At 36.0% G+C, this 23977-nt stretch overlaps 1 protein-coding gene across 1 annotated transcript; it reads left to right on the forward strand.

Annotated features, from left to right (window-relative positions):
• Positions 1–5872: 5872 nt before the first annotated feature.
• On the forward strand, positions 5873–7697 carry LOC127812556 (uncharacterized). Its single transcript, XM_052352978.1, has 3 exons — positions 5873–6846; positions 6953–7125; positions 7214–7697. Exons 1-3 carry the CDS (start codon positions 5911–5913, stop codon positions 7329–7331), a joined length of 1227 nt encoding a protein of 408 aa, XP_052208938.1. The 5' UTR covers positions 5873–5910; the 3' UTR covers positions 7332–7697.
• The last annotated feature ends 16280 nt before the right edge of the window (positions 7698–23977 follow it).

Here is a 23977-nt window from a genome sequence, read left to right on the forward strand (position 1 = left end):
AAACTTTGCAATAGGCAGTAACTTAGTCAACATATCTGCAGGATTGTCATGAGTGCTGATTTTTCTTACTGTAACTTCACCACGAGCAAAAATATCCTGAATAAAATGACATCACACATCAATGTGCTTCGTTCTCTTGTGAAACATCTGATCTTTAGTGAGAAAAATAATACTTTGGTTGTCACAATAGATTGTACTGTCATGAAGATCTTCACTGATTTCACCCATCAACCCTTTTAGCCAAATAACTTCTTTAATTACTTCAGTAATTGCCATATATTCTGCTTCTATAGTAGACAGGGCAGCGGTGGACTATAAAGTAGCCTTCTAGCTAATAGCACAACCACCAATGGTGAACACATATTCAATAAGCGATATTCTCTTATTAGGGTCACCTGTAAAATCAGAATCAACAAAACTAATAACTCCATTTCTAGTATTTTCGAACTATAAATAGTCATCAACGGTACCACATAAATATCGGAGAATCTATTGGGCTGCCTTCCAATGTTCTTTACCAGGGTTAGCCATGTATCTTCTAACCACGCTCATTGCATGAGCCAAATCAAGGCGTGTACAAACCATATCATACATAAGACAACCCACTGCACTAGAGTATGGAATTTCAATATATTGTCAATTTCATCATCTGATTGAGGAGATAAGCTCGATGAAAGCTTAAAATGTGCAACCAACGGAGTACTCATAGGTTTAGCTTTCTACATATTGAATTTAGTCGAGACTTTCTCAACGTATTCCTTTTCACTTAGATACAATTTACCTGCTTTTCTGTCTCTTGAAATTTGCATTCCAAGTATTTTCTTCATTACGCCCAAATCTTTCATTTCAAATTCTTTGTTGAGCTATGTTTTTAATCTCCTTATCTCATCCTTATCTTTCGATGCTATTAGTATATCATCGACATATAGAAGCAGATATATAAAGGACTTGTTCTTGTTCTTTTTAAAATAGACACAACTGTCATAACTACATCTATTAAAATTGTGCTTAATCATAAAAGAATCAAACCTATTATACCACTGTCGAGGAGATTGTTTCAGGCCATATATAGATTTCTTCAATAAGCACACATAGTCTTCTTTACCTGGAACTTCAAAACTTTCTGGTTACTGCATATAGATATCCTCATCAAGTTCCCCATGTAAGAACGTTGACTTAACATCCAACTGTTTCAATTCAAGATTTTGAATAGCCATAATTCCAAATAGTGCCCGGATGAAACTGTGTTTGACAACTGGAGAAAATACGTCTGTGAAGTCTACACCTGGAACTTGATTGTATCCCTTTGCTATGAGTCTGGCTTTGTATCTTGCTTTTTCAACTCCTAGTGTACCTTATTTCCTCTTGAATATCTATTTGCACTTAACTATTTTTTTTATCTTCGAGTAGTTTCGTCAACTTTCAAGTACTGTTTTGTGTAAGGATTCCATCTCTTCATGCATTGCGATAATCCATCTCCCTAATTCAAGACAACTAACTGCTTCAGAATAATTGGAAGGCTCTTCACTACAGTCAATATCTTCAAGCACATTCAAAGCATATGCAACGAGATCGTCTTCAACATATCTTTGAGGAGGTTTGATAATTCTTTTGGGTCTATCCTAAGTAATACAATAATCTAATGGACCAACACTTGCTTCTAGACTTGACTTAATTTGAGATGATGACGATGGCTTTGATGTTTGACTTTTGTCGATTTCAAGCTCTACCTGAATATCAGAACTCTGGTGACTTGTAGGATTAGTTTCTTTTGCAGACGAACCACGAAGCATAACAATTTCATAAAAAATAACATCTCTGTTAATCACAACTTTAGACCTTTTTGGATCTCATAATTTATAACCCTCAACACTAGGCTTATAACCAAGGAAAAGACACCATTTAGACCTTGGTTTCAATTTTCCATTGTCAACATGAACAAATGCAGGATATCCAAAAATTTTCAAATTAGAATAATTTCCAGGAGTACCTGACTATAATTCTTTTGGAGTTTTCTTGTTAATAGCAAACGACAGAGACTGATTAACCAGAAAACATGCCATATAAGCAGTCTCGGCCCAAAAAGACTTCGATAAATTGAAATTAGACCGTATACACTGTACCTTTTCCATCAAGGTTCTGTTCATCCGTTCGGCTACATCATTTTGCTGTGGCGTACCTAGAACTGTAAAATGCCTTAGAATTCCTTCTTTCTTATCGAAATCATTAAATTCACATGAATAAAATTCTAAACCATTATCTGTGTGGAGACACTTGATATGTCTGTTAGTTTGTTTCTCAATCATAGTCTTCCACTAATTGAAAGTAGCAAAAACTTTAGTCTTCTGATTTAAGAAGAATACCCAGACTTTTTTAGAAAAATCATCGATAAAAGTCAACATATGTCTGGCACCACTTGCAGAGGGTACTCTGGTCGGACCCTAGAGATCATAATGGACATAGTCTAATATACCTTTCGTATTGTGAATGCTTTAGTCAATTTAACCCATTTTTGCTCATAAAAAATGTAGTGTTCACAAAACTCCAATTTTCCAATACTCTGTCATTCAAAAAGTCATTTTTTACTCAATTCAGCCATACATATTTCACTCATATGCCCCAAACGCATATGCCATAACTGAGTGAGATCAGTATCAGATAAAGAAGAAGTGAAAACATAAACATTACCTGTAACGGTAGAACCTTGTAGAACATATAATTGACCGTATTGTTTCGTACCTTTAATCACAACAAGAGCACTTTTACTGACCCTAATAACTCCACATTCACCAATGAATTTGTACCAATTCGAATCAAGAGTACTCAATGAAATAAGATTTCTTTTAAGATTAGGAATATGTCTGACATCAATTAAAGTTTGAACAATACTATTGAACATCTTAATTTTGACAGTTCCAATGCCAACAATTTTACAAGAATAATTATTACCCATCAACACATCACCAGAATTTAGAGTTTTATATGTCGAAAATCAATCCCTATTAAGAGACATATGAAACATGAATGCTGTGTCGAAGATCTAATTTTCACTAGGTTTAGTAGTCTCATTAGTAACTACCATACAGTCCCCATTAATATTGTTATTTTCAACAATATTGATTTTACCTGACGTTTTTGGTTGTTTTCCTTTTTGGTCAGTTTCTTGTCTTAAGTTTGTTTTGTAACTTATAGCATTCCTTCTTTATGTGTTATTTTTTCTTATAGTAATTACAAATTTTTTCTTTGTTTCTGGACTTGGATCTACTTTTCCCTCTACCACCAGAATTTCTATTATGTGTTCTCCATTTAATTAATAGACCCTTCCCTGATTTTCGGAAGTCCCCAATAACTGTTTATCAATTTTTTTTTTTTGAAAATAAAGCATCATAAACTTCATCTAGGGTGAGAGTATCCCGACTATAGAGTATGGTGTCTCTAGAAGTTGAATAAGAGGTTTGTAAAAAACATAACAAAATTAGAGTCAAATTCTCATTATCATACTTAACTTCCATGGCTTCCAAATTAGAAACAATTTCTTTAAAAATTATTAAATGACTCTTAATAGACGTATCTTCAGTCATTCGATGAGAATATAATCTTTGTTTCAGATACAACTTACTGGTTAAACTGTTTGTTATACACAATTTTCTCAATTTTAACCATAGAGCAGTAACGATTTTTTTTTTTAAAACATTCTGCAAAATTTGATTCGATAAATGTAGATGTATTTGAGACAAGACCTTACGATTCTTGCATTGTTTTTCTTCAATACTCCATGATTGTGGCATTTTTTCGAAACCCAAGAGTGCATCGTATAAATTTATTTGTGCCAAAATTACAAGTATCTTAACCTGTTATAACGAAAATTTGATCTTTCGACCCAATAAAAGAATATCGTATTTTATCAAAACCATTAAATATCCTCAAATAATATTAAATAATTTCAATAATAAACTCAACTGTAAAATGGATTAAAAATACCAAATTTGGGTTAAATATGGACAAAAAATAGATCTAAAATTAGATGGCAAATCTGTTGGATCTGTAAGCGAATCTGGCGGATTGGATCTGGTCAATGGGTCAAACCTGACCCAATTTGGGATCTGGGTCTGTGCTGAACTTCTTCAATGGTAGCAACAAAACTTGCAGGCAACGATGGCAGAAGCGAAATTGAAGAAGAAGAGGCCATAGGAAGGTCGGCGACGAGGGACAAGGAGAACGGTCAGCGACGAGATTTTGGTCGGCCGAGGCAAAGGAGTCCGGAGAAGAAGGCGTTAATGGAGGATGGCGGCGAACGTGATCGACGGCGGTCGCAGCGGTAACAAGCAGCGACGAAGGACGGAGGTTGAACAAGGAAACCAAACAATGGCCGGCAACGTGATGGATATCGATGGCGGCCAACAATCGGTGATCGACGAACGACGAAGGGAGGAGCTGGTTTCAGATCTGACGGAAGCTTTGACAGAGAAGAAAATGAATACAGGCAGTCAGCGATGGCTGTGGGGGTCGACGGCGATGGACGCGGGCGACGGCAGCGGCAGGTGCTGACGACAATGGTGGCGTGCTTGGTCCACGGCGACGGCTGGTGCTGGTGGCAGCAGTGGCTGCTGCTGGGTAACCAGAAACCCAACTTTGGAGAGGAAGAAGATATTGTGTTGCTGAATATATTTTTTTCCTATCCAACGGTGGATCTTGCAAACGATTAATGACTTAATCCAACGACTGATATTAGTTTGTTACGAAATAGAATCGAATACACACTATAATTAAATTAATCAATCACACACGAACATATAAGTAAAAAATTTAAATTAAAAAAAATATGAGTAAAAAGAATAAAATATCACTAACCAAAAATAATAATACAAAAGTGATATTAACATACAAATTTTATGTCTAAATTTATGTGATTTAGACATTTATTTATAAATTTAAAATTATCTATAAATGAATATAAAAAATTATATCTTAATTAAAAAATAATATATGAGGATATTTCTCAAAATAAGATAAAGTTCACGTGGAATCAAATTTAACAATATTATATTTATAGTCAAATTCAAAATCATAGTCTCACTTAAATTAAGAAATTCAATCATATATAAACAAGAATTTTGAGTCTCCGCATGAAATCACATTTTCCCCGTAATGATAAAAATGCCATGAACTTTATTTGCTGAAGTGTTAACCAAAATTCAAAAGAGTGGGGGGGGGGGGGGGGGGGGGGCGGCACGTGAACTGGCGGCTACCAGGGTTGTGTTGAAGTGAAGTTGAGAAGGTGACCAGAGGCCAAAACCACGTCCCCCCTGTTGCCCGGTCCATCGGCGCCCATATTGTTTTGTAATCTCCCGTGCCACCCCATGTTTTGCTTTGTCGACTCCATGGTTTTGGGATTCCTCCTCCTGTGTCCTACTTTCCTTAGTTCGTTTGTGCTTCTTCTCTCTCCCTCCCTGACTCCCTCTTCTTCTTCTTCTTCTTCTTCTTCTTCTTCTTATTTCTCTATCAGAAATTCCTTTCATTCAATGTTTTTGTAAGTTTCTGGAATTATTTCCACAAACATCTTAACCATTTCTGTCCATTTTTTTATTGACATTAGGCAAGAAATAAAATTGTAAACTAAAGATTAAAATTAAAAATCTGTACCAAACTGCTTCATATTTTAATCGAATTATTTTTTGTCATCTTAAAATTGCCATATAACATCAAAATTAAACACACACACACACACACTCAACTTAGTTTCTCCCATTATATAATAATAGTATTAATTATTGTGCATGTCAACGTTAATTAATAGTTGAAAGATCAAATCTATTATTTTCCAATATAAATTATCACAAGACGCCTGGCTTGAGGCGCTTTATGTAAAGTGCATTCAAAACCTTGGGTGGAATCCCCAGCATTCAGGTCATGTCGAGGGTATATAAGACATTTCGCCCTCCGTTCGATCTATCACTATTCACAGACAATGTGTCAACCCGTACACTTGGTGGAATGCGAGCACAGTCCCGGTACGTGGCATGGCAGGCCTCCGCTTTCGTTTGTCCATGCCACGTGGGAGAAGCTTCCAGCCGAAGCTCACTGCACCTGATCACCTTTCCTCACCCCCGCCGTCTCCACCGCGACCGTGACTACCACGTGACCCGCCACACGTGTCAATCAACCATATGCGGTCCCCTTCACTTCACGTCGTTACCCATTCCAACAGTGACCTTCCCCCTTGATATATACAACAGCGATCCCGACCCTCTCTACTTCCAGAGCCCGAGTGGGGTTGGATTCTTCAGTTCAATTCGGACAACCATGAAAGCCTCTTTGCTTCCGCGAACCGCTTCGATCCCCATCCAGCACTATTGCTTTGCCACCGGTTCACCCAAGGTCTCTCTCTCTGTTCACGATTCCACCTCCAAGAGCGGCGGGCCAGCAGCAAGGATTGCTCTGCATGCTGAGAATACTCGAGTGGCGGATTCGACGAGGGGCATACGGCGGGCCTCATCCGAGTCGGACATAATCAGATCCGAGAGTAAGGTTGCCGGCGTCGGATCGCGGTCTTTTTCGTCGATAATTCTGGAGGAAGAGTATGTCTCCGAAGCGGATGAGGGATTCGGTCGTGTACAATCCTTGATATTGGAGGGCGAAGGTCTCGATCGGAATAATTACATTGGAAATTGGCCGGAGAGTGGGATTCCCGCCGGCGGCGGCGGAGGAGGAGACGGTTGGTCCGGAGGCAGTTTCAACGATGGGAGCTCCGACCGGAACCAGATCCCAACGTATTACGAGGAGATGTTGAAGTCAGACCCTACCAACTCACTTCTGCTCAGAAACTACGGGACGTTCCTCTACGAGGTACTAAACTGCAATTCGATCAGATCTCTTTTCATTGTTGTTGTTTTACTTCTGGAACTACAATTGTTTGATATGTCTATGTTTGTTTTTGTTGTTGTTGATGAAGGTGGAAGGAGACTCGGTTAAAGCGGAAGAGTGTTACGGGAGAGCAATATTGGCGAGTCCAGACGACGGAGAGGTGTTGTCTTTGTACGGGAAGCTGATATGGGAGACTCAGGGAGACAAGGAGAGAGCCCAGTCGTACTATGACCGTGCGATTACTGCTTCTCCAGACGACTGGTAATTAATCCCCTCCCATCACGATACATGTTTGCTGTATCTGATGTCAAATCCAATTAATTCTGGACTGATGTTTGTTGAATGGCAGTACTGTATTGGGATCGTACGCTCGCTTTCTGTGGGAGGCAGAGGATGAAGAGGAAGACGACGGCGGGATCCAGAGAGAAAACGAGCCGTGGGCAGCCATATCTGGTGCGCTGTCTTAGAAATTTGAGATCATTTTCATGTCTGGGGGTTAAACTCTGACAGTCCTTCGACCCTAACAGAATAATCAAATGTGATTATCAGTTGAAGAAAGCCTGTTTTATTATCGTTAATGGTCTCTCGCTAACATAACATGAAGCAATTTCAATAACAGTATCAAGAGTACAAGCGGAATAACGTGAATTTTAGTCCTCCAGGAAGGGAAGGATTCTTCTTGAAGATGAGAGGGGGAGGAGGAGGAGGAGAGAGGTCTTGATTTGTTTTGCTTTGGATCTTGTTTTCCTGTGGTAGTTTGTAGTTAATTTGTACAGTGTAATAGCCTCCATCGTTCCATATGTCTAATCTGAATAATAATATACTTTGCATCATATCAGTTGTATTTGTACTGTGCCCTTTCGATGATCTCCAAGTGTCGAGGATCGTCTGATGACACTCTGATCTCTGCAGCCAATTCTTAGGAGACGTGCGGGTCTTTACAAGTAAAGAGGTCAGAGATGTAAAATATAAGGGCATTTGGACTCAAATTTGATTAATCATCAAGTATATAAAATTGAATTAATTAATATAAATAAATTATAATTTTAAATTTGCTATTATAAAGTTTTATACTTTTATATCGAACCAAGTCAACTGAAAATTGATTCACACTCTCGGTTGATCCTTTCATACTTCACTGTTTCTTTATGGGAAAAGGAGATCACGAAGATCTATTGAGTGACAAAGGAGCTTGTCGCTTTGAGTACGTTGAAATTAAGGTTAGAAGAAATGTGGAGTGTGTTGAAAGAAAAAGAAAAAGAAAAAGATGGAAGGCCGTGTCCCCCCTTACTTGGAAAGTTCGTAGCGGTTGATTTGCAGAAGCTTAAAAAATATCTATCTCTTAAGGCTGCCACTCAACGTTCAGGTGTCAAAAATTGTAAATTTTAGATTAGGATTTCGTTTCTCATTGGGCTACTTATTATATTATAAATAATTTATTTTTTATTTTAATTTTATCTCAAAAATTATATCTAATTCAACCGACACTTTTTCTTCCGTGACTTGTTATTTTATTTATTTATTAATAAATTTTAATTCTATTTATAATTAAATAAATAAAATAATTAAATACATATATATACAAAATTAATAATTAAATAAATTAATTAATAATTAAAAATATAAAATAATCAGATATACACATACACAAAATTAATAATTAAATACACAAATACACAATATCACTTATCCAATATAAAAATAAATACAAAACATTTCAAAATCTCAAATCAGTACTAAATCTACTCCTCACTAAAGAACATGCCACGACCTTTATTGTTACTGGTTTTGCTTGTCGTTGTCGCCATTGCTGTCAAATCTGGTGGTCTTCACCCCAATTTAGTTTTTTGACACGCTTACAACTTATCTTCTCCGATCGTCTTTTTCAAATCTACTGGGGTGTGTAATCGGTTATAATCGAACCAAATCACTCGAAAATCACTAACTAAATCGAACTGGACCATATACAATAATCGAACCGAATCAACCGACAACAACAGTATTGTAATGACCAAAATTTATTTATTACTAATATTGATATTATTATTATTATTATTATTAATAGTTAAAAGGTATTCCCAGCAGCTTTTCTCGTTGCCCACCTCCATTTGCTCCAAGTAGTTCCTAAGTCATTTTATGCAACCGATTGATGCGGTGGATTTGTAGTGGATTTTAAGGGAGTATGGCCACGTGTAGAGCTGGGAGTCTGAGTGGAAGGAGGGTGAGATTTGAGTGCTCGGCAGAGTGTGTAGAAGAAGAAGAAAAGCGAAATGAAGAAGAGGTTGCAGAACAGGGGAGAGCTTCAAAAGTTGCTGTGACCTTTGTTTCGGGTTCCTGCAAACTAAATAGGCAAGCTTCTTCCCCTTCTCCTCTACCTTGAATAGCTGTTATAGCGGGTATGTAGTCTAATACCCGGGAATAATCTGAGGATAAAAATGATATTTGATAAAGGGCATAAATGGAATTTTGGAAAAAAAAAGAGACTATATGGCACATTAACACAGCTTTGGACGATCAAATTAGTTAGAGGGAGTACCTCAGACCCTAGATAATTAAGAAAAATGGTATAGTATCATTGACTAGAATAAATTATAATTTTTGGTGATGAAAGAAATGAGATCGGGAACAGTTTTTGGTATAGCAAAAATACAACCGCCAATTAGGTCGTATTACCGAATTGTTATAGACGATATTCGAAAAATCAACGGAGTGTGTCTAGAACTAATATTTGATGTATAGAACAACCCTTAAGTGGTTTCAGGTTGAATCGAGTGGATTTGAGGTCAGATCAATCAATCGGGCCTAAGTGTAATTTTTTAAAATTACCCGAGGGAGGTCAAAACGGTAATTTTTCAAAAATTTCCAAGGAGAAATGAGAAGTACTAATCTTGAGGGTCTTAGTGATGGTGTTAGAAAGATCAGGGGCTTGAGGTTAAGGGCCAAAATGCAAAAGTAAAATTTTAGGGGGCCAAACTGTAATTTTCGAAAAATTGCTCAGAGCTGGCAGAATTGGCCGCGATTTGTGGCCGGAAAATCTGGCTATTTGGCAGCCTAGGATCGTCAGGGAGTGGCCTAGGGTGGTCTAGGAGGCGTGGGGAAGAAGTTTTGGCCAGAAATCGGCCACGTGGGGTCGGATTTTTGCTTATAAATACCTAGGGTTTCGACTGAGAAGGAGAGCACAAATCGACCTCGTTTTTGGATGATTGTGGGAGTTTTGATAGAGGGCTTTTGGTCGCAAGGCGTCAAGGATCACTTTGGGATCGTTTTGAGGCATTTTGGAGTGGGTTTGGGGGCTGTTCGAGCTCGGCCGAGGGTTGGAGGCGGACCGACTAGCCGGACCTGCAACTCGACTTTTGGGAGCCTTACCGGTGTTGTTTCGGCACCATTTTAGTACCATTGTGATTGACTCTTCAAGGGCTTTCGGACAGTACCTGTTTTGTGGCCATCGGAGCAACCGCTGGTGATCGAATTTTTGGAGAAGACGGTGGCGCGTGCGGCCACGCGCCAGCCCTCACCCTCACACACGCGCCTAGAGCGTGAGGGTGCGTGAGCAAGGGTATTCTGGTAATTTCAATTCCAGTATTTTTAATTAATTATTTTAAGAATTATGGTGCTGAAATATTTGGAAAAAATAGTTGAGAAAATAATTATTTTGGAATTATCAAGGTGAAAAATGGGAGAAAATAGAGAAAATTTTGAAATAATTGAGGAAAATGGATTTTAATGTTTCCTTTATTAATTATGGTGCTTAGGAAGTGTTGAGGTTAGAGATTGACTGTAAATTCAAGTGTCTGTGATTTGGCACACATAACGAGGTTGTGCACGAGGATCGAGACAGTTGAATACGTCGAGGTGAGTGTTCTCCCCCAACTTTGTTTTGACTTGTGAGTGGTTCTACCCGAAAAGACTTATAGTAGCATGTGAATGGTTTACTGTGAGCGTTCATCCCTATGGCTTGGTTTATTATGATGGTATGTCCAAACGGTTATTTACACATGTATTGAAATTCGTACGATAAATTGCATACATCGAAATGTTGATTTTAAGTTATGCATATTATGATTTTTCGGCATTGGCATGTTGTGTTGTCCATGTGGGACGTGGGTTGTTAACCTGTGACGTAGCTCTCGAGTGTCAGCACTCGGAATGCGTGCCAAGGGTTAATGCTATGTGACCCAATTGGGACGGGGTTGAGACAGACTTCACCCTACGGTACCCAAGTGGCAGGGCTGAGAGTGGACACCACCCCGGTTGTTGGCTCAAGTGGCAGAGCTGAGAGTGGACACCACCCCAGGTTCCTTTGAGCAATAGCATTAAGGCCAAGGTGTCGTTGATTTCGGGGATAGTGCTGATGTAACACTCTTGGGGCTAGGGTTGTGTCGGGTTTTGGAATGCTTTTGAGTGGAGTGTAAAACCTACAATGACAATGGGGTGATTTTCGGGTTCATATGTCGAGGTTGTCTCTCTTAAGTAGGATTGGTTTGCCAATGGATCGGTGTGGTCGTGTTGCTTTTAGAGAGATTGCATTTTCCTCGGTTAGGGTTAAATGCTGTGTGGGATTCTCTTAGGCTGGGCATGTCAGGATTTATCGATTTTATGCATATGATTTTGCATATCTGTATGAAAATATTTTTGAACTCTCACTTAGATGATTCAACATCTAATTTGGACTATGTCCCTGGAATATTCAAACGTTCCAGGGGAATGCAGTGGCGCCAAGGGAAAGAATATCATCGATATGTAGCGGCTATGTTTAGTTTTCGTAGGTTTTTGTCCATGATTGCGATGTTCAGAGATTATGTAATATTTTGATATTTTCATGTGAAACATCGATTTGATTATTGTAAAAGGAATTGTCGGTTAAGGGAATTGTCGGTTAAATATTATTGGAATTATCGGTTAAATATTATTGAGGTTTCGATCTTCCTTCCGCTGATGTGATTGATATTACTTGTATTAGTCTATTAATTCTTAAATTTTGATATGTTAAGAAGGTACGATCGGGATTGTCGGGAAACGATTATGATAAGAGTATGTATATCGAGAGACTTATGTTGTATATAATATAAAAAAAAAATAATTCTCGAAATCTTAAGGTAATGCTCACTTGGGAAACCAGGGCGTTACATGTAGGGTCTAAGGTGAGTGTCAATTACTGTTGCACCGTGAAGCTATCTGTAACTCGATAATATATATATATATATATATTGAGCACAGTGAGTACACCGTGGGTGCGTGTATTTGGCATTTGGGCTGTGAGTGGAGTGTTTTATGCGCGTGTTTAGTGTGTTCAAAGCCAAAGCAAAGGTCTTCGGTCGAGAGTGAGCAGGTCCCTTTTTCCTTGTTGCTCCTCCAATGTTCGTGAGTATATATATATATATATATATGTGTGTGTGTGTGTGTGTGTGTGTGTGTGTGTGCAGTGGGCAGCATCGGTTTCGTGGGTGAAGGAATTTACTGTGTGTGCGGGTGTGTGATTATCCAAGTGTTTGAGGTTTGAGGTAGTGTAGTCGTGAGTGTAAAGAGCTGTGTAAGTGTGTAAATGTGTAGGGGCATCGAGTAGGAGCCTTGGTTGGGGGTAGAAGATGCTTCATAGTGTAGGTGTGAGTGTAATACCGCACGTTCACTGGGTGTGTTTTGTTTTATATTAATATTGTTATTGTTAAAGTTGTTGTTGTAAAAATAAGATAATTAGTAGTAAATAATAATTATTATTGTTAGCATAATATTAGTGCATAAAATGTGTTACTATTGTTAGTACATAATTTATTAGGAAATAATATCACTAATATATAATGTTATTATTAATATATTCCTATATTTGCGTGTAAGTTAGCAAATGATATGGGCACTAGTTGTATTGATAAATAATATGTAATGACATTATTATTAAGTTCTTTCTTTATTAAAAGTAATGAAAATAATAATGTTAATAAATAACATGTATTTCATGCCATAATTCATTGAATAATTTATTATAAAGTAAAAGTATAATTTAGTATGGCGATATAAGCTGTAAACGTACCAACGTTTCTTGGCTGTATCCCAGAGAATTTGTTTACTCTCTACCTTTTAAATGGAATGAAGATAAGTATATTCGGGTTAAACGCTAGCTAGTGTCCATAGAGAACGGGAGTATGTCTTGTAACACTATTTTCCCTGTTCTAACCAGTTAAATACAACAGTATTTTCAAACGCATGTCTTGTATGCTCAAGTCGGGTTTATACATTTTGGGGTTGTTCATTTAATCTTTAGTGCTTGTCACACAACCATGATATTTATTTATTAGTTGTTAAGCACGAGCATTTACATTTGGCGTGTGTTTTACTAGTTGGGCGAGGCTTGGCGGGATGCTTGGCTTATGGGGGTTTTGTATCTTGTTCGGTCTATTACGCCACCCCTTATTTGTTGCATTTGCACAGTCTTGGCGCCAGTTCTTGAGATACAGCTGTACGGTGTCGGGTTTCCCAACTGAGTTATTCAGGGACGCCTCGACGTGTCCAGTTTTATCTTGGACGCTTATGCGTGCCAGCGGGTGTTGGTCGCTCCCACCCGAGCGAGCTTTGGCTTGAGTGACAGGTACCGCTTGCCTTCAAGGCAGTAGCAGGTTTGTGATTTGGACTTGGGTGCTAGTGCATTTCTTATTTGGGCCCCAAGATCTTTTATGTGAGGATCATTATTTTTATAATTGGTACTTGTATCAGTTTATGAGACTGCATGGCATGTTATGCATGAGTTTCGGTTTATTATGCACTTGAGACACAGGTTTACTCTTAGCACCTATTTTATTTGTCTTTCCTTTATTTATGAGCTTGCTAAGTCATTTGGACTCACCTTGTTTTCTCTTCCTTCTAGGTAAAAGCAAGGACCTAGTTGTGGGCAGGTCTAGTAGTTCTCGACTACTTGGTTAGGCGGTGTATAAGGCCATGCAAACCTAGCAATTGTCAGCCTGGGGATTTCTTTGTGTGCATTTTGTCGCTTCTAGACTGTAATTTTCTTTAGCTTATTTGAGTCTGTATGGTTTATGTTTATTTTGTGGCCGTTGTGCTAGAGATGTTTGTTATGCATGCCTGGGCTATGTAAACCTAGAGGTTAGTTGATGTATAGCGGCTGAGGTTTTGTTATATATGCTGGGATAGCAAGTTTTCTCTATCAGTTTTCTCTTGGTATTTATCAATGGCATGCATGACAGGTTCTTCCAGATCAGGTTGTCTCTATTTTAGTAGGACACTCGCTCTGGTTCTTTGGGGACCTTACAAGTATAATCGAACTAATTGAAATTGAAATAACTGAACTCTAAAATGTGCTAATTGAATCGAAGTGATAATCAAAATTTTGCCTAAACTACTAATTGAATCGATAACTAACCACTATATAACCGAATCGAACCAACTAGTTTGGTCGGTTTGTTCGGTCTAACTACACCTTTTAATAGATAATGTACCTTCTAAATTATCCTATCTAACCGAATTGGGAAACAAAGCGTCTAACCTCTTAGAGTTTTAGGCAATTTAGAAGAGAAGATATGACTAATACTGAAAAATTTAAAGCTTTACAATCAAGATTTCAAAAACTAAAAAATTCAAGAGAAGATAGGACTAATAGAATAAATCTATATTGAATTAATCTTATAACAACAGCAAGCAAAGATAGCATCCACAACAACAATCACAAGTCTTATTCCCGCTAGGTGAAATAAAAGATAGCATCCAAACATTAAATTAATTATGAGTCCAACAAATTTCTACACTCAATTATGCATAAAGCATGATCTACTACAAATTGGCCTTAAGTGGATTTATTTTTTGGTATTTTTAGCTAATTGAGATAAAAAGGTGGGGAGACTAGGCATTTGAAGCATAAGAATAGCTTAAGAAATGGGCATGCCAAACATATGGCAAGTGGAATGTGATACCATTTTGATTTGAAACTTCAAAGATTTAACATGTTTATAAATGTGAGAGAAGAAAATAATTACTATTTGTGTTTCCTCTAGATGTGTCAAAGGTCGATTGGGTCGATATGTATGATTTTGGCACTTTACCCATAGCCAAAACTGTCGAAATTGCACAAGTATGACAAACTCTTTAGCAACCTCCGTCTGCATGCATCTTTATAATTAGCCACAATCAAATAAAAAGTTTGTGTGTAGATAGATATATATTTTAACTCCAAATTGATAAATCAACACAAAGTTGCCAGCGCATTATCTAGGCCAACAAAATCCTAAAAAAATAAAATTATGTTGATACACAAGGATATTGCCAATTTAACAAAGCTATTAAATTTCAATGGTAACAGCTTTAGACAATCATGGCACATAGAAAACTGATGCAAGGAACAGAATGGAATAATTTAAAAGATCATTAACCAGTCTAGGTCTTTACAAATGCTGAGTTATATGGACTAATATAAAGCTAACTTGATTAGTTCACTAAAGGAGTTGCATGTTCCAAAGAGTAAGTTAGGTCGACATTTGTGTATACCAAATACCAAACAACTACCCCTTATCATAAGTCATTCACATCTCAATTTATTAACCTGTATTCTTCATCCTTTGGACACTTGCACAACATGTAACCACGTTGCCATATCTAAGAATTTGGCATATTTCCCAATAAGTTGATATATGTCAACTTTATTATCATTACCAGTACCTTAAATGCCATTCTTTTATAAAGTTGACATATGGCACCTTACAAGCTAACTTTCATGATTGAACTCAACATCCCATTAATTATGACTTGTGAGACATTGATTGTGTTATGCTTTATATGCCATTAGCATCTTATAATTAAAAAGAAACTATGTATGAATTAGCAATATTTTTTCATGGTATGAATTTCTTTCATTACATTTTATTGTTGCTCTATTTTGACTTAGATGATTCTATCTACCAAAGAGAGTTAGAATGAAGAGATTTAACATAAGATTGACTATAACAAGTATAGAATGCAGTTTCACTAAAATCAAAAAATAAATTATGAGGTTGTCAGTACTAAACAACACAATATCAAAGGAATACCTAAGACTTATCCAAATGATAGAAATTAAAAACAAATTTTCAGAGCAGGTTTGCAAGGCCTATCATGATTTATGGAATAGAGTGCTGGTAATTAAAAACAAAATACCTTTCACAACATTAATGGGGGATAAAACAATGATTGCTAGGGTGAATATGCAGTGAAATTAGAATAGATAGGATTAAGGACAAAATAATTTCTTTGAGAGATGGAAATCATTTATTATAGATAACATGAGGGAAGTTGATCTAAATGATTGTCAACGTACATCCAAGTTCATGAAGACCGATTAAAAACGACTATATATTAAGAAAAATAATAATAATAAAAGAAATTACTAATTACAAAAAGAAAGAAAAAAAAAAGAAAATGAGAAAATTACCTCATTAACATATTTGAAAACTCTTTCCCTAACTTTTTTTTATTAAGTTCTACTTAGATTTAGAAAACAATCACCTCCTAGAAATAATACAAAGCAAATGTGTAAAAGAAAATGTGTTCTCATTTTGTTTTACTGGTCCACAAAAACCTTAAACATAGTCAACCAAAGCAAACCAAATAACTAATAGATAACAATACATGTCATATTGGAGAAGTGAACTGTCTAACCTTTTAAAAACACATATTGGATAAGTCAAATGAACTAAAATACCGAATATGTTTCATTTTGAATCTGTAAAATAATACAATAAATAGATATTAACTAATGCATTAAACACATTAAAACATATATTGAAATACTGAGATGCTCAAATTCTCTTATTTACAAATGCACGAGTCTTCAAAATCTAAATTTCTATAGATGCGAGGCTGTCAACTGTAACCTTTGCCAATTCTAAAACAATATAAAAAATTAATTAAATAATTTAAAAGTAACAAGTATTGAACTAAAATTAAAAAAAAAAAAAGAATAACAATGAGTTTACCTTCTTCAAGTTGTTCAACATGATCCAAATCTTCTTCAACACTCATTGGAGTGATAGATGACTGAAACCAATCTTGCGTACAAATCAGACTTTCAACCACTTTAAGAGAAAAAGAATTCCTAAATGGATCAAGTACTTGACCCCCTGTGCTAAAGGCAGACTCGGACGCAACAATAAAAGCTGAAATTGCCAACATATCCTGAGCCATAGAAGATAGAATAAGAAACCGATAACAATTAACTTTCCACCAATTCAAAATGTCAAAGTCATCAGTTTCCTTTCTTACATACTTCACTTAAATATTTATCCCATTCTGAAGGCATAGTTGTAAACTTACTACCACTGGCATACTTATACTTTTTGAAACGAGAACTAAGAAAGTTTGGTTTGCCAGATTTTTCCTTCTCGACATTCTCCACAACAGGTGGAGTAGACACTTGAGACCGCTCTCCTACTTCACCTTGAGATGTCAATTTTTTCTTATATTCTTCATACAAAGCATATATGACATTTTTTAAGGACAAAACTGTAACAACCTCTTTCTCACCTAGACACATCTCCTGAAGTACATACTCCATAAACTCTAACTTGTACCCAGGATCAAGCACCACAACAATGTAAAGCAAGTGATTTATTGCTTTCGAATCCCCCTAATATTTATCAAACTTTTTTTTTTCATTTTTCCAGCCATCTCATTCAACTCAAGATCGTCACCCTTCTACCACTCATGTAAGAGACAGTGAATGGAACTAATCTCATGGAAAAAAGTGTTGGGGGTGACATGTGAAGTACCTAAAACCCGCAAAGTAAGCTCATAAAATTGTTGCAACACTCTAACAAACATTATAACCCTTGTCCAATCCTCTGGCTTGGGTCTCTCATCAATAGTAATAACCTGTTGCATGTCATTATTCTAACTACTTGTACCAAGATCAAGCATAAAACATGACTCTTCCTTATCAAATCTCTCAAAAATCCTTTCAAACTTTTGAGCAGTCTCTAATATTAAGTATGTGAAGTTCTATCTAGTTGCAACATCCAACGAAAATAGGCCCTTAGATTCAATTTTTTCCACTTCCACACATTCTTTGAATTTTCTTAGTCTTGCTGAAGATTGTCTAATATATCTTACTGCATCCCTAACTCTTGTTATTGATTTATCTAGCTTTTTCAACCCATGTTGCACAACCAGATTTATTATATGAGCCACACATCTGATATGCAAATAATGGCCACTCATAATGCTATCATCCCATTTTGCCATTTTTTTCCTGAAGTTACCCACAACATCATTTGAACTAGCATTATCTACTGTCAAAGTCAAAACTCCATTAAGTTTTCATCCTATTAGAAATACACAAAATCAATAATCAAAGCAAACATGATAAGAACGACAACGAGCTCGCATTAGTAGATAGAAAATATAAAATAGCTTGCACGAAAATAAAAGATGGTGCAAGGGAACTTGCATTGAAATACAGAATGTATAAGAGAGCTCGCACTGAAAATAAAGTGGGAGTGCAAGAAGAACTTGCCTGATGATTTCGCTATACAGACTCCTCCTAAAGCTCATCTCAGCCTAAATGAAATGAGACTAGAAAAGAAAAAGAAGAAGAAGAAGGAGTTACAGAAAGAGAAAGGCAAGCATGCGACAGATAAAGGTTGTCGATTCAGATGAAGCATGAAGAGGGAAAGATGCACAATCTGCAACTGTGAATTGGTAGGAAGACCTGACTGCCATTCTCTTCCAATAATAGACTATGGAAGACCAAGGGTAAAATCGACATTTGCTGGCCAATTTAATTTATGGTGATTTTCTTTTAAAAATTTCAAATCTCATTTCTCAATTGGGCTTAGCCCATGCCTTGGGCCATTCCATGGCCCAACTTACTGACCCAAATAATTCTCATCACCTAGGCCCATTCATAATGTAATTAAAATTCTAAACACATTCAATGGCCCAATTCATTTGGACTTTTCCCACATTTTTTAATCCCATTTGGACATCTACCAAATTCTTATTTCCACTTACACTTTATTCAAAAATATATATATATATATATTCGATCCTCCATTAATTAAAGCAAAAATTTTGAGCTTATAATAAAATACCCAAAAATGTCTAAACCCCCTAATGGGTCGTTACACCGATGCCCAATGGTAATTGATTAGGCTTTAGGCTTTAGGTTTAGGGTTTTGGTTAGGAGTAGAATGGAATGAGGCAAGGAGCTAACCGACAATGACGAATCGATGGACGATAGGGATTTTCTCAGTTTCGGTTAGGATGGAAATGGATTAGGGTTTCTCTCTCCCTCTCACGCTCAAAAATTCAAACTCACCTCTGTCGACGTCTAACGACAAAGGGAAAGGTGATGGAAGGCGACGAAGACGAAGGAAACACCAGAAGGAATCGACAACAACGGTTGGAAGTAAGAACGATGGTTGGGTACAAGGGTTTCCCCCCATTTCTCTTGTTGCATTCGAATCGAAGACTCTCGAATTGGTTTGGATGCGTAGCCAGTAGCCCATGTTCTCTTCTCCAGGATATTTGTTTTTTATCATAAAATGACGTCATTTTATCATATACAAAATGACGTCATTTTGATTAATGATCGATTCTGTTTATTCGGTTAATCAAACATGGAAAACTGAACCGTTTTTTTAATTATAACCAAAATTTGGCCTATCATAACCGAAATCGATAATCGACCCTCAATAACGGAATCGCTGCACATCTCTACTGGTCGCCATCTTTTCAACGTCTCTTCTCCTCCTGATTTCGTCTTCATCACACCTGGTCATCCTTTTCCGACATTGATGGTTGTTGGGGGGGGGGGGGGGGGGAGAGGAAGGAAAAGAGGAGGATAGCTCCAACAATTTCGATCGCCACATGTGAGGATTCTCAATTTTGCCAAATTTTTGACAAGGGGAATTGACCATGGCGAGCTCCAATGGATTTGGAAATCTGGGTTTGGCTCCTTAACGAGCATAATAGAGAGATGTTGGAGTTAAGTCTTAATAAATAACAATGTTGGTCTTTGACTCTTTGAGTTTTATGTTTTTTTTAATTAAATTATTTTTTCATATTTTAATTTATCTTATAACAAGCATTAAACTTTAACTTTGTTACAATTAATTTCATCTAAAAAATTCTATCAAAAAATTTATATTTTCATAAATAAAAAAAATAAAAAAAAATAAAAAACATAAAAATTGTGATTACCCATCGCTGGCAATCGTTCAAACTTAGTCATATAAGAATCTATCGCTAGGTTAATATTTCTCCTTCTTCAAAAATTGCTATTTTTTTTCCAAGTTTCTTTTCTTTTTAATTTCTTAAAAACATTTTGCCAAAATTGAAGAGATTCTTCTCTTTGCTATCAAAATTTTATTGGAAATTGTGTATATATTCATACAAAACCTATAAAATGTTAAGACTCACAATCGCTGCTTTCTTATTTATTTTTATTTTTTTATACATCTGCAAAGTGGTACTTTTTTTTACAGAATTAAAATAATTTTTAAGAGAGGCTAAATTATAAAATTGTAATGATTGTTATAAGAAAAATTAAAATACAATAACTATTTTATTACAAAACATAAAGTAAGGGGCTACCTAGTTATTTACCCTAAATTTTATCATAATGCTGAATTTTAATTTAATTAGCTGCAGCCAATTAGATATATCTATTTTGTATGAATCTCTTTGTTAAGAGTAAAATAACTAAATTAACCTGTGCAATTGTATTTTAGCGAATTAAATACAATTTTGGATTACTTCAATTGTATTGATGAGAATGTCCTATAGCTAAAATATTATGCCTAGTCAGAATAAAAAGATTTTTTTTTTGTACTTCTAGAATGGTTCTTTTATTTCTTTTTTATTATGTGATTCGTAAATTCAGAATATATAACTACTTTGTTATATAAATAGGGTAAACACCCTTATTGTAAATCGATATACAATCAATGAGAACAATATATACATAACATTCTACTATTCCTCTACATATTCCTTAAACCATCTCCAACCCAACCCCAAATTTAGGGTAAAATCCCAAATTTGGAGTAAAACCTACCCCAAATTTGGGGTTGCACTATTTCTTGACCCCAAATTTGGGGTAATATGTTTATTCCCATTTTGTCTCTCTCATTTTAACTATAACAAAATTTAATTCTTTTTGTATCCCATATTTATATATTTTTATTTATTTATTATTTGTATTAATAATATTTAAATAATATTAATAAATTATAATCAATTAATGAATAATAATTAATAAATGCACTAAATTAGAAATTACTAAATAATAATTGATTAATAATATTTTTATTTTATATGTAATAATATTTTTTTAATTTTATCGTGTTCAATATAATGTTTTGTTAATTGAGATAGTAAATGTAATATTTTTACTTTTTAATATTATTGATAATTAAATTTTTTTAGTTAACTATGTAATTTTTAGGTAATAATTTAAATTAATATATAATAAATAAGTAAATAATTTACATTATAAAAAAATGTTTAGAATCAAAGAAAAAAAAAAAGAATAAACTATCCCTTTATCCCAAATTTGGGGTCAAGGGTTGGAGAGGAATTGTGTCTTACCTCAAATTTGGTGTAACAGGTTGGAGATGCCTTTAGTTTTGAATGTTCTCTTCTTTTTATCTAATTGAACCATCATTGAGATGGCATCGGGGCAAAATCTATATCGATTAGCTTTTTCTGGGATGATCATTCTTGCGCGATCCTTGCCGCTCGTGCCCTCGAATTTGATAGAGAAGATAAATCACAGGCATGAAGTTTTGCTTCATTGCGCAAGGCGAGAATCGAATTCACAACCCACCAGTGCAAACCTGACATATCGCTTGCTCGACCTCGCGACCTATGTCCTAGGGGCTTGATTAGCTCTTTTTTCTTTTTGTTAACTATGTCAACTACAGATAGTGGTATTTCCAAAGATCAAGTGGTAGATCAGGTTACTTAGGGGCCAATTCTTTCACAATGCTTGATGATGGATGTGTAAAGGGGTAGATTGTAAAGGTGAGCCCATCTACCCCTTTACACATCCATCATTCAGATAGTCCAAGTTTACAACTTTTATCTAAGAAGCTTAGTAGAGATAACTATGGTAATTAGAGGAGATCCAAGGAGGTGGCTTTTTCATGTTGAGAAAATAACACCGGATTAGAGTAGGATCACAGCTGACAATTTGAGAAAAATAATTGGACACAGATTTTACGTAAAAAACCCTCAAACAAATTAAGGTAAAAACCACGGGTAAGGATAGAAAAATTCATTATAAGAAATAATAGGAATGATAATTTCCTCTCTAGATCACAAGGAGATAATAACAAAATAATTTCTTTTGAAAATAAGAGAAAACACTATTTTTCTCTAACTCTATTTTTTTCTGTCTCTACAATTGAGAAGTTTGGATGAAATGGGATGCTCAACAAATTAGCTGGGGAGGCCAATTTATAGGCCTTCTTCATGCATAAAGAATGTGTTTGGCAGAAAGCATGAGCAACAACCAATTGTTCCAATTACAAGGTTTTGGCTTTGACTTTTCAACAATCTCCCACTTGAAGATTTGATTAAGGTTGAATCAATCTTCACACCATTATTTCTTCCTTGCCATTCCCTGTTGCTTACGTCTCTGCTAGGCCACTAGATGATCGACACCAAACAAACTTGTCAATATTAACTATCTTTGTCAAAAAATCTACTAGATTGTCTTTTGTATGAATTTTTTGTATATCCATTGTTCCTTCTTCCACTTTCTCACGAACAAAGTGAAACTGAACTCGAATGTGCTTTGTCTTTGAATAAAAAGCTGGATTCCTTGCAAGATGCAAGGCACTCTGACTGTCACAAAACAGAGAAATCTTCTCTTATTTGTGCCCGAGTTCCTCCAATACCATCTTCAACCATACTGCTTCTTTACTAGATTGTGTACCTGCTACATATTCTGCTTCTGTTGTGGACATGGCCACAACTGACTGCAGTTTTGAAACCTAGCTTACAGCTCCGTCAGTAAGTGCAAACACATATCCTATGGTGGATTTGCTTTTGTCTAGATCACCTGCATAATCCGAGTCAACATATCATTTGAGAAAAAATTCTGATCCCCCATAACATAATGCAACATCTGCAGTCCCCTTAATGTATCTTAAGACCCTTTTCACAACATTCCAATGCTCTCTACCAGGATTCGCCATATATCGACTAACTATTCCCACTGCATGTGCAATGTTTGGTCTTGTACAAATCATAGTGAACATTAAACTTCCCACTGTTGATGCATACGATACTCGAGATATCTCCATCCTCTCTTCTTTACTGCTAGGACTCATACGGGAGGATAACTTGATATTAACAGGAAGTGGGTAGAAATTGACTTACAATCTTTCATGTTGAAGCGTTGCAAGATCTTCTTCAAATGATTTTTCTGAGAAAGCCAAGTCTTCCTATTATTTCTATCTCGGTGAATTTGCATCCCTAGAATCTTGTTTGCTGGTCCCAAGTCCTTCATTTCAAATTTCCTAGCCAATTGTGCCTTCAATTCTTTAATACGATCTTTGTTGGGATCTGCCACCAACATGTCTTCTACATACAACAGCAAAGTAGTGTAATCACTTTCATCAAATCTCTTGAAATATGCACAAAGGTCTGCATTAAGTCTTTTGTATCCAAGGCTCATGATGAAGGAATCAAATCTCTTATACCAACATCTCGGCGCCTGTTTGAGATTGTATAGAGATTTGTTCAACCTGCAAATCAAATTCTCTCTCTTTTTCTTCAAAACCTTCTAGTTGGAGCATATATATTTCTTCTTCAAGATCTCTATGAAGAAAAATCGTCTTCACATCTATCTGCTCTAGATGTAGGTTAAATGTAGCACACATTGCCAGGACTACTTGAATTTTAGTAATTCGAATAATAGGAGAAAATATCTCATTGAAATCAAACTTTTCTTCCTGAGCATATCCCTTTACCACTAGTCTTGCACGATACTGCTCCACTTGATCATCGCTATTACGCTTGATCTTATACACCCATTTGTTACCAATAGGTTTTCTTACTTGTGGTAACGACACAAGTTCCCAAGTCTTGTTCTTATGAAGAGCTTTAATTTCTTCTTGCATTGCTGCCATCC

Source organism: Diospyros lotus, chromosome 11 (genome assembly GCF_014633365.1).
Source record: "Diospyros lotus cultivar Yz01 chromosome 11, ASM1463336v1, whole genome shotgun sequence".
Lineage (NCBI taxonomy): Eukaryota > Viridiplantae > Streptophyta > Magnoliopsida > Ericales > Ebenaceae > Diospyros > Diospyros lotus.

Bases quoted from the DNA above. Each gene is read 5' to 3' on its own strand.
- LOC127812556 (XM_052352978.1), top strand. From the start codon at position 5,911: ATGTCGAGGGTATATAAGACATTTCGCCCTCCGTTCGATCTATCACTA. The intron at 6,847-6,952 runs GTACTAAACTGC...TTGTTGATGAAG, and splicing joins ACGGGACGTTCCTCTACGAG to GTGGAAGGAGACTCGGTTAA. The intron at 7,126-7,213 runs GTAATTAATCCC...GTTGAATGGCAG, and splicing joins ACTGCTTCTCCAGACGACTG to TACTGTATTGGGATCGTACG.